Below are 12,047 nucleotides of genomic sequence, written 5' to 3'. Positions count from 1 at the left end.
TTAAAAAATGTATATTTTTTTAAATATATATAAAATACTAGCTGTAACCCACGGGCTTTGCCCCGTTTAACTTCTTAATTTTCAAGATTATCTCGTTCGCATGGCTCAATCACGTCCTTGTTGAAGTTTGTTCGCTACGCTCACTCACCTTTAGGTTGGAGCTCGTTCGCTACGCTCACTCACCTTTAGGTTGGAGCTCGTTCGCTGCGCTCACTTGCCTTCAGTTTAGCTCGTTCGCTGCGCTCACTTGCCTTCAGTTTAGCTCGTTCGCTTCGCTAACTCGCCTCCAGGTTGAAGTTCGTTCGCTACGCTCACTCACCTTTTGGTTGCAAATTAGCTGTTGTCATAAATGTAACAGAAATAATAGTGCTGCACCCTGTTGGTAATCCTTGTAACTTTAATGCTATTGAACATCATAGAACAGGACCAACTTGTTTAATTGAAACAGCTGTTAAGATTCAATAATTCCATTTCTCATTAGGTTAACATGGGAAACTCCAGAGCCACTGGGGCGGAGCCCGAAAGGATTTTTGAAATAAGAATATGCCTATATGTTAATCGGGAATGTCAGCTATCATCATGCCAAATTTCAGCCCAATCCGACCAGTATTTTTCGCGTTCACTTGTCACAAACATACATCCATACATCCATATATCCATACATCCAAACTTTCTCATTTATAATATTAGTAGGATATAGGTATATATTTTTTAATGTAAATATTTTTTATTTTAAAATATGTAAAATAAATTTTTTTAATAACGTTTTACATTATTTTATAATTTAATTATTAAGTTAGATTGTATTCGTCTTATAAATTATAATACCCTTAGGTTTAGCAGCTAGTACATTTATAGTGCCAGTGTCAGCTACTGGGACAATTGACAGTCAGCTACTGGTACAAGCACTTTTTTCACTGTCAGCCACTGGAACACGTACAAAGGTTGAATTAAGTTTAAAAATTTTATAAAATATATTTAAAAACCCCTTTTTGTATGACAAATTTGAAAACTACACTAAATTTAGAATCACATGAAATCCGTAATATCTCTTTAGTTCCTATTTATTCAAAACCACGGATTATTAAGTGCGTATAGTTTCTTATACTGTCAGCTACTGGTGCGTTTACCTTATAACTATTAGGTTTTTGGAGAATTTCCCATATAGGGAATAAGCTATTACCGTAGTACTTATGGTAACACCTGGACCCGGGACCGATTTCATTTTTCATTTTGAGCTCCCTAGAGGCCAAAAACATCATCCGTTCAAATTCATATATACAGGGTGATCAACTCAAGGAGGCCACCATTGGGAAATCGGAAACGGTAAGAATTAGAGAAAACATTAAATGGGGAACATTCCTTTATTTTTTGTGTCAGTTAAAAATATGATTTTAGTTTTTTTATCATGTTTTCGGATAGAATATGCAATTTCAAAACTTTTTTAGCCTTGACCCTTTTCGATTAACCCACTCGTTTAGGAGTACAGCCTATGGGAAAATGACTTCCGGTGTACATTTTACATCATGTAGCTCCTAAACGAGTAAGTTTAGAGCAAAATTGCAAAAAGTAAATTAGTCTTAGAATTGCATCTACATTCCTTAAAGACTATAAAATAAAAAGTTTTCCACTTTTCAAGTTTGCTGCCATTTCTTAAATAATATAATTCATATTTTTTATGAATTTTATGGTCTTTTTTGAATGTGGATGCAATTGTAAGACTTTTTTACTCCTCGCATTTTTGCTATAAACTTACTTGTTTAGGAGCTACATGATGTAATATGTACACCGGAAGTCATTTTTCCATAGGCGGTAACTCCTAGACGAGTGGGTTTATCGAAAAAATTTCAAGGATAAAAAAGTTTTTAAATTGCCTATTCTATCCGAAAACATGATAAAATATAGGGTTCGATAAGAAATTTCAAAATTGGCCGCCATTTTGGAAAATGGTGGCTGAATTTCAAAAAACTAAAATCATATTTTTAACTGCCACAAAAAATAAAGGAATGTCTTCCATTTTGAGTTTTCTCTAATTCTTACCGTTTCCGATATCCCAATGGTGGCCTCCTTGAGTTGATCACCCTGTATAGCCTATATTTATTTATTTATATATTTTTCCCGGGGGGAACCCCAGGACCCCCCTCCTTTTTGGGGGGTATTCCATACCCCCCAGGCCCCCGGTGACCCCCCCAAAATATATGTCTAGGACCGCCCTTGTCTTCTTTACCTATAAAACACATGGGATACAGCCTTTCTTCACCGATCACGTAATGTGTGATTTTCTATAAAGTGTTGGAAAAATAAAAGGTAAAATAGATAGAATACAGGTGTACTTTATGTGGTTTACACACAAATATTCATCAAACTGTGTGATATTTTGTTATTGCAATGAACAATTTGGGAGTATCGTATTGTTTAAGTCGATGGAAAATCTTTGTTGATCTTGTTTTACAAGCAAACCAAAAATATACAGTAGTCACCACTCTATGCGACATATTCTAACCAGAAAATTGTAATCGTATGATTCTATAAGCATTGGTAGGATTGCAAAGTACTACACAAACATTATTTCAAGGGTAATAACAGTCACAATTTCCGCCGACTTTAAAAGAGTCAACTAAAATATTATACTAATGGACACACAACTAAATGGAACAACTAATGGAACAACTCACGATGTACATATAACAGTTCGATACAAGCATTGAGTATACACGTCAGTGGATACGTGTATACCCAATGATATAAGCAACGGCGCAACGGTTCTTGCAATTTATTGCTTATTGTTTTTTAGAGTTTTTCGGACTTACTCACACTCGTATAAGGTTGTCCACGTTTGTCATTGATAATGTAGCCATGTAACATGGTTCCATTGTCACGAATATGTTTACAAGTTTTCCGTCTGTTTTTGAATAGCGATACATTTTTTCACATACTTAAGAACCATCTGATTTTGTGCATTACATGTTCGTCTCAATTTTATTTGCTTTAGTAGGCATTCTTTTGGTTGATGAGGACTTCAATCGGTCCTTTCAATGATTGCTCATGAAATATAGTACTTTGTCCATTAATTTTTATTGTTTGGTAAAATGGATTAAATTATCCAGCAAACCCAAATTGAAATAGTAAATATAGTATTTCAAACAAATCAGTAACATGTTAATAATGTAGCCTACATTATTTCCTTGAATTGCATAACAGCAATTAATTGGGCTGATCCTAATATAAATAAATCAATATGTTCTTCATAGGCATAACATGGGTTCATAACATGAGCCGCTGGGGCTGAGCCCAAGGGATTTAAAAATGTAAGGTTGGTCTGCAAATTTACGTGACACGCTCTCTCTAATGAGACATGAATGGTCAAAATCGCCTAAGAAATGCGGAGGAGTTCAACGGAAAAATTTCGTGTTGGCGTTATACAGTATGGTTGAAAAGTTATTATCACTTTTTTATCCCTTAAGAGGGATGGACCACAAAGACTAAGACAAAATTCTTATATAATTGTAATACTATTTTACTTGTTTTTGAATTGGCGACCATACAAATGTATGCATTTTAAGCCAAGTATGAATGGAGATGAGTGTGTGATGAGTGGAGCGATCTTGTTGTCCTGTTAGTGACTTAAGGCCGACGTAATCCTTAGACACAGCTGTTAATTAATAGTCCATACAGTCAATTAATAGCAGCAGAGGTCAAGTTTGGTAGGTATCAAATTAAAGGGTTTATACATAAAAATACATTGCCGCAAACCCAAACTCAAACGATGATGATGATAATAATGTTAATGATGTAGCTAAAACGTATCGTTTGAAATTTAACAGCTGAAAATAAGTGAAATAGAAAAGGTTTTGGTTAAATCCATCAAATTGTAATTGGACACTAGTAAGTACTAGTGCACTTTTTGCTACTTCCCCCCTTCGGTTTCATGTATTCCTCTCAATTAGTTCAAACCTAGGGGGATTAAACATTAATGTTAATTAATGTTAAATCCTCCTAGGTTCAAACCGTAAACACCCAGATCGAAACTCGCCTGTCGTTATTTTAACATCGCCTTATTTTTTTTACTATATTTTTCAAAAAAGAAAGATTATATTGATTTACTTTGAATTTTAAAAATGTTAACGTTTTATTTTATTAAAGATTTATGGTGATACGTAAATATTGTGGTGTAGTAAAGTATATTATATTGTAGTTAAGTGTTAAATGTAGAAATTTTAGGGTGAATCGAGATGAATCTTTTTTTATAACATGGGTCTCTCCTACCTTAACATACATACCAAGTTTCATAGACATCGGTTGAAAAAGTGTAAAGATAAATACGGTATGTAAAAAATACAAAAAGGCGGATATCTGGTTAACGAAACGATTTTGGAAAAAATCTTATCCTTCATTTTCTGTTTATTTTGACCCAAGGAATTACTAACTAGGTAAAGTATCTCTCCGCTTATTTTTAACACCCTGTTTATGATGTATTCTTATTAATATAAGTGAAAAATGTAAGCTGGTAATACAGAAAGATGTTTTATATATAATATGAATGTACTGGTAATCTGTATATTCATCTTTTTCTTGTCCTTAGAACTGTAAATTAAAAGTCCACTCAGCAGTCGCATCATACGATGTAGTTCTTTCCATGCGTTGCGAAATGCTAAATTTGCCGTCCTCTTCAACCCAAGTTATCTATTGAACCACTTATTGTAAAAAATTTAAAAAAAATATATTTTACGCATCGCACTTTTAGCTACAACTTTGCCACAGACAAAACATCTCTAACCCAAAAACAAAAAAAAATCTCGCATGCTAACTTTTTCATGTTAGAAATCACGATTTAAAAATATTTCACCATACATATCAATTTTTATTAATTAGATTGGTAAATAATTAAAGTTCCAACAAAACTGTCATCGAGTAGGACTAACCAAGAAGCTCTGTGCCAATTTTCAAAATTTTAGCACAACTTTAAGTACACCAAAACACGAAATTATTGAAGTCATGCGTCGAGAGGACTATCGCTCTTTTTAACAGATTATACTTTTGACCTTCCGGCACTGTTGACTCAGCGAAACTGAACTTATATTTTATCTTATTTCGTTATATTAAAACTGCTGTTGCATTAGGTCAAATTCCCAATAAGTCAATTGCTTTAACATAGACTACGTTTTTAGCCCGGACTGTACTATTTGACTTACTGGGATTTTTGATCTACAGACACTGCAAACATTGTAGTTTTTGACCTAGCGGCACAGGTATAAATTATTTGACCTTCCGGGACTGTTGACTTTCTGCAACGCGTCCAGACTAAGACATCGACAAAGAAAGAAAAACTATGATTAATTAACCATGATTAAAAAACTATAGTCCTAGAATCACAGTAAATGTGATGTACTTTTAACAGTACTATGCTTCCAAATGAGCACTTCACTCATTAGTTACTGCTGGTTACAGACTTGTAGATGTATTGACACCTGCTAGTGTGGAGGCTGTTGTGACGGAATGTTTAGCTGTAGGAGCTCCCTTGCTCCTGCCTCCACTACATGAGCGTCTCACTTTACTACAAGCTATGCTGCCCCAGGGTAGCAATCTCTCAAAAGGTCAGGTAAGTCCCGTGATGTCAATTATGTATTTCTGTATAGCCAAGGAAGAGACCAATTAATATCAACCTTATAAACCTTATAACCTTATAACCTTCAACTTGTTTGGGGATCTCTAATTTTAGGCTTGGTTATTTATTTGTTTGAAAACTGTGACTGGTGGCAATTAGAAGTAGATCTCTTGTGTGGGTGGAAGCTTGAAGAAATTTGTATCCTTCTTTCAATTTTTTTTTTTTTTGAGACTGTAGGCAATGGTGGTAATCGGTTGCCAGCCAGACTTCCGGATTAGATTTAGGTGAGTTGATGTTCTGACAGGGTGAGTGAGACTTGTATTTTGCTGGTGACTGTTTCGCTGGTTTTGTGGGGAATCCTTAGCTTGTGAAAGCGTTGGTGAATGTCTGGTTGAATTTTTTCAACTCTTCTTCTGACCAAAAGTCCAAAAAAAAAATATTATCTATGTAAAAGAACCAGCACAACGGTTTCTCTCATTTCATGGAATTGTTTCTCTTACCGGCCTATGTAAAGGTTAGCATAGGACGGGGTGATTCCTGTACCCATAGCTGTTTCATTGATCTGGAGGTAGATTTAACTCTTGAACTGGCGGTGATATTTTTCAAGGATGAATTTTTGCTAGGGATACAAGAAATCCAGTGGAAGGCTTATGATGAGGGATGTTGGTAGATGACGTCTATTGTAACCAGAATCGTGTTAGGTGGTACAGTACAACCTCACTAACTCGACACCCGGTAACTTGACAGTCTGTGTAACTCAACAGTCAACTGCTGACTTTTTTAGAACATTTAGTTTTAATAAAATTGTTTAGTATTTGTTTGATATTTCTTTGAAAATTGTATGTATAGCAAATTTGTAAATTTATGTAGAAAATTTGTGTATAGTAAAATTTTTTCATAGTAACACATTATATGACATTACATAATGTGTAACTATCAAATAGAACTACTTTAGTGCCATTAGAGAAAAACTTTCACCTAAAACGATATTACTTTAACTAGTCAGTACTAAAATATGACGCTGATACAGAGCTATTTTATAGACAATGTGGAAGTGATCGCAACCAGAAGATTTAAAACATTGAATCTTATTAACTTACAGAGAATGTTGCTGGGTATCATTGTGTCAAGCCTAGAGGAGCATTCACAGTTGTCGGCTCTTCTCGGCTACAAAAAGTCAGCTGAGAGTGAAGACAACTCGGAACAAGACCTCGGAATGACAGAGACACTCATGAACACTCTGCTGGATAACCTGTATCAGTCTGTGGTAAGAAGCTTGGTCCAGTTACGTCTTTGACTATATATAGAGCGAGACATTCCATCCTCAATTATGTTGTAGCCAGTTATAGAATGAAAAGTAACGTTATTTAATTAAGCCACCAACAGATTGACCTGATGCAAATTACTGATTTCTCTTAAATATGCATACTTTTTGTCCAAAATTAAAAGGAAAACCACTTATTATAAGCTATATAATCTTTAATGTCATATCAACTATCAGAAAACAAAAATAACTATACACAAATTAAACGAGGACTTAGAATGTATGTACTTAGTATGGACTTAGTATGTAGCACGCAACTCACTGAACTATGATATAAAAAAAAATATAAAAAAATAATCATTTAGCTAGAAAGTAATTGTCTAGTTCAGGGGTTCCTAGACTTTTTTCTGTGCATACAATTTTATATTTTTAAAATTTTTGGAGTACCACTACCTCAAATACTAAATAAGGTGGTATTTATAAAAAATAAAAATTACCATACACAAGCCGGCCATTTTACTTTACACAAAGGGTATTGACACGTAAGTTTGACTTATGCGAAACTGACTAGCAAGTGCATAAAGAAACACACTACTACCCAACCAAGACAGCCATCGCAAGGCAATTGACTGCTGAGAGTACTGCCGGAAGGAGGATATTATCGGTTGAGGGGGTGGGGGGTTAGACGCTAAAAATAACTCGCACTACATCAAATTTACGTGCGATACCCATTTAGGGGTAACCTCTACAAAATTGTTTTAAATAAATTGCAAAATTTTATGTTTTTATGGTGAAAAATGGGAAAACACAATTTTTTCCCTATAAAACACCCCGTAAACCCCTGTTCCCATAGTCCGATCGTGCTGATTCGCGATCTTGTTCGAATAAATGTAGGTTTACTCGTTTATACCAAACTTCATCAAAATCGGATCATTTTTGCTCGAGTTATCATGCTAACGGCCACACAAACACACACACATATATATATGAATTTGAACGGATGGTGTTTTTGGCCTCTGGTGACCTTTAAAACGAAAAAATAAATCGGTCCTGGGTCCAGGTCTTACTATGAGACCGACGGTAATAGCTTATTCCCTATATGGAAAATTCGCTAAAAGACAAATTTTTATAAAACAAAAAATAATTTTACTTTATTTATATCGGTAGAAGCTTTCTATTCTTGACTGCATACCACCCTAGACGTCCCCGCATACCACCAGTGGTATGCATACCACCATTTGGGAACCGCTGGTCTAGTTTATTAGTTAAAAGTCAATGTCAAAAGCCATTGCAAAACCTGTGTTTAGTGTTTAGTTTCAAAAATTAGAAAACATATTGTAAGGATCCTGTGTTTTTGAATAGCAATTTTTTTACAGTTGGAGGTATTGAATGTAGTTGAGAAGGAACTGAAAAGTGAAACAGACACTCACTGGAGCCTGCCTTGTACTGGATCAAATCACTTGTATGATCTCTTGGTCTCCCTGCAGACACACTTGCTGGCGTATTGTGTCAACAACCCACATCAGGTAGATTTAAAGTCAAAATATTTATATTTTTACTTTATTTAATTATAGGTAGATTAACAAAATAAAGCTCCAAGATTATCTATATAATTAACTAGTAATGGTAAAACTGAGTAATGACAGAAATGACGGAGTCAATATAATAAGGGGCAAAGTTATACAAAAACCACACTTTTATAACTTTTCCCCGGATACATAACTTAACTCTTTATTACCTATTTCTTTTGAGGGTTGTATCCCGAAGGAGAAGATAAACCTAAATGTTGGAAAGAGAGGTCCGCTGCATAGTTGGGGGCAAGATATGCAGGGTAGTTTTCAGAGGTAATATAACAGCATCATTAAGAAGAGCCAATAACAGTACTAATTATGAGAAGTACTCCCACGTGCTTTACTTATTTTTGTGTAGTTCTAGTAGGTTGAGGAGGGTGTGGTTGTTAAAGTTGCTTGTAGGATTAAGTTAGGATAATCTTGGCAAAAATATAAATAGAGTCATCATACTTGAAAAGGAGTGATGTTAACACGTCCAACCCTTAAACGTCTCTTCAAGCAATATAAATTTCTTGTGAATCTTCGCCAACCGCTTTATTGCAACATTTTATCATTCTATTCCATTGCCTTAAACCCACAAATGAAATGTTGTGTTGGTTTTTTTTTTTTAACTACTGAAATCAATTGTGTTAGATGCCATTTGAGGAGTCCAATATTATATGATGGCAGCGGAACATCCCAAATAATGATTTATCAGTTTATTCCTTCCTCTGCTTTGCAGGAGTCCCAGAGCATGGGTCTGATACAGAGACATCTGCTGGTGCTGTTGCCACTCGCTAGTGATATCTACGCTCGGACCACTTCACTGCTCAAAGCCTTCCCCGATGCCTGTTATAAGATACACGGTCAGTATACTGAAAACATAATTTGGGTTATAATGTAGAGTCAAAGAGGTTTTAATTATTACTAAATAACATAATTAGTTAAAATAAAAATAATACTACACATAAGGTCCTTCGGATTGGATGTCAAAAAGGATTTTTTACACCAGATTGACTAGGACGGCAACAAATTATGAAATGAATTTAGTATTGAAATGGCGTGCTGGTCTAGTTGATACAGTATACAACTTCCACCCACATCAATACAGATTCTGCAAATCACCGTTAGGGTTTCGTCTGAGATATCGAGCAGTAACTTCCAACCAGAAGTAGATGTAGGTTACCTAACGGAGAGAAAAAGTGTTTTAAGGAAAGATGACTTTGTGTTTTAGCTGTTCCTCTTCTTGAGGCCAATAAAAATTATAAGTGATTAAATTATATTTGTTGTTCCAGGTGCAGTATATGATTCCCCTGCAGGTGCTATGCTGTTCCATTTAGTCCACTGCCTGTTGCTGCTGCCAGTCAGCAATGTTCAGCCACTGTTTCAACAGCTGCTAATTACTGTTAGACACATGGACCGACTCAATGCCTGCCTTCCAACTCCTCTCAACAGCTCTTCTGGTACGTACATGAATGCATTGATTTTGATGCCTTAGATTCATAGTCCCTTGTGTTTCCAACCGATCGACACATCACAAAGTTGTTTTTTTTTCACCTTTTGTTACTTGATATTTGGGTTGGTAGTTGAGTGATTTTACAAGCTGCATGTTTCAGAGGCCAACACACCCACCAATGACATGAGCCCAGACTGCTGGTTGTGGCTGGTTGACCTAGAGAGAGCCTGTAGTCTTTTGGCTGGCCGTTGTCTCAATGGACTGCTGGTTGGCCCTCCCCTCTCCTTCGAGGAGAGAGAGACAGCCTACTGGCTCAACTGTCCGCTATTCTGCCATGGTTTGACACAAGGCCTACAATCTGATTTGGGTACGTAGAGATATGGGAATTTCAGCCTGACATCATTTTCTCACTGTAATATAAATAATTAGTATAAGACTTCAGTCCCAACAACACACCCAATAGGAATTATATATCCTTTGTCTTTGTATCTCTATTCTGCATTTACAAAAGAGATACAACTTGATTGTTACAAATAACGTAATGTTATAATATTTAAGATGGCATCTTCATGCTGGGAGTGTGCTATTAACGTTATAAATATTTTTATTAGCTTTGAGATACATTTACCTATCAACAAAAAATGCACAATGTCGAATTTAATTTTAAATTACTATATAAAATAACAGTAGTGTTTATATTTTACTAACAATGGTAGGTTTGATCTTGTAGGCTAATAATTTTACTTCATGCTTTAATAACTTTAATAGATCCTCTATTTTCAGCGCCAGCATTGAAGAAATTGTCCCTCAGTTTGCTCAACAAAGAAGAGACAATGGACGTGGAGGTATTCAAGAAACTGCCTGCTGATCTACGCAGTGTAGTAGAGGCTTGCATCAATGCTACTATTTCCAGTGAGTAATCCTAGTTTGCAAAGGTAATACAAAACAAAATTCACTCTTAAAATATTTTACATTCATTAGAATATTCTACAAGTAATATAGTCATGAATAGCATTTTGCATAACCTAGGACTAGGACACATTTTATTCTCTTTAGCGAATTTCCCATATAGGTTAAAAGCTATTACCGTACTACTCATATCAAGACCTGGACCCGTGACCGATTTTCATTTTCATTTTGATGTCCCCAGAGGCCAAAAACGTCCTCCGTTCAAATTCATATATATATATTTAATATATATAATATATACAGGGTGTTGAAAATGTCTGGAACCAACATTATATCTGGTGATGGTTAAAGAAAAACAACTGATATTTTGTGTACGGATATACTATGGTTTTACCTATCTTTTGGTGCCTTATGAAATTTTTTACCACTTATAGGGAACGTCCTGTGGAGGATGCAGTAAAAATTTTTAATGGAAGCCTATGGTAAATGATACATCATTTTAAAGGCCATTTTTTTCTGAGTAAGGAGCCGCAAGTTTTATCTCAAAAGGACCACCCTAGCAAAAATGGCGACTGTTTGAAATTTAAAAACCCACTTATAGGGAACGTCCTGTGGAGGATGCAGTAAAAAGTTTTAATGAAAGCCTATGGTAAATGATACATCATTTTAAAGGCCATTTTTTTCTGAGTAAGGAGCCGCAAGTTTCATCTCAAAAGGTCCTCCCTAGCGAAAATGGTGACTGTTTGAAGTTTTTGAAAATAATTGAAAGCTTAATTGGTATTTCTGTTAAAAATAAGTTTAGTAAAACAACACAAACAATTTAGTTAAATGTTTTTTTTCAGTCATTTTACAGTTTATCACGTGATAAACTACTGTACTTCGTAACTGGCTTGTAATTAATAGCATTTAAAGGAAACAAATACGGACCATTTAAATAGCAATGTTTTTAAATTTCAAACAGTCGCCATTTTCGCTGGGGTGGACCTTTTGAGATGAAACTTGCGGCTCCTTACTCAGAACAAAATGGCCTTTAAAATGATGTATCATTTACCATAGGCTTCCATTAAAACCTTTTACCGCATCCTCCACAGGACGTTCCCTATAAGTGGGTTTTTTAAATTTCAAACAGTCGCCATTTTCGCTAGGGTGGTCCTTTTGAGATGAAACTTGCAGCTCTTTACTCAGAAAAAAATGGCCTTTAAAATGATGTATCATTTACCATAGGCTTCCATTAAAACTTTTTACTGCATCCTCCACAGGACG

General features: G+C 35.2%; 1 protein-coding gene across 1 annotated transcript in view; it reads left to right on the top strand.

The window, feature by feature from the left end:
- The window catches only part of LOC129003700 (probable E3 ubiquitin-protein ligase HERC1), a 133,944-nt gene that overhangs the window by 20,705 nt on the left and 101,192 nt on the right, over positions 1 to 12,047 (top strand). The window contains exons 14-20 of the mRNA XM_054431998.1: positions 5,449 to 5,599; positions 6,708 to 6,872; positions 8,246 to 8,395; positions 9,162 to 9,285; positions 9,715 to 9,882; positions 10,036 to 10,242; positions 10,659 to 10,787. Coding sequence (XP_054287973.1) covers positions 5,449 to 5,599; positions 6,708 to 6,872; positions 8,246 to 8,395; positions 9,162 to 9,285; positions 9,715 to 9,882; positions 10,036 to 10,242; positions 10,659 to 10,787 — 1,094 coding nt within the window. The remainder of the gene's footprint in view (positions 1 to 5,448; positions 5,600 to 6,707; positions 6,873 to 8,245; positions 8,396 to 9,161; positions 9,286 to 9,714; positions 9,883 to 10,035; positions 10,243 to 10,658; positions 10,788 to 12,047) is intronic.

The sequence above is a fragment of the Macrosteles quadrilineatus genome, unplaced genomic scaffold, assembly GCF_028750875.1.
Source record: "Macrosteles quadrilineatus isolate MER2022 unplaced genomic scaffold, UCM_ALF_1.0 Scaffold_9__3_contigs__length_116548681, whole genome shotgun sequence".
Taxonomy (NCBI): domain Eukaryota; kingdom Metazoa; phylum Arthropoda; class Insecta; order Hemiptera; family Cicadellidae; genus Macrosteles; species Macrosteles quadrilineatus.
The sequence above is the reverse complement of the archived record's forward strand: the minus strand, read 5'-3'. Positions and strand labels throughout refer to the sequence as shown.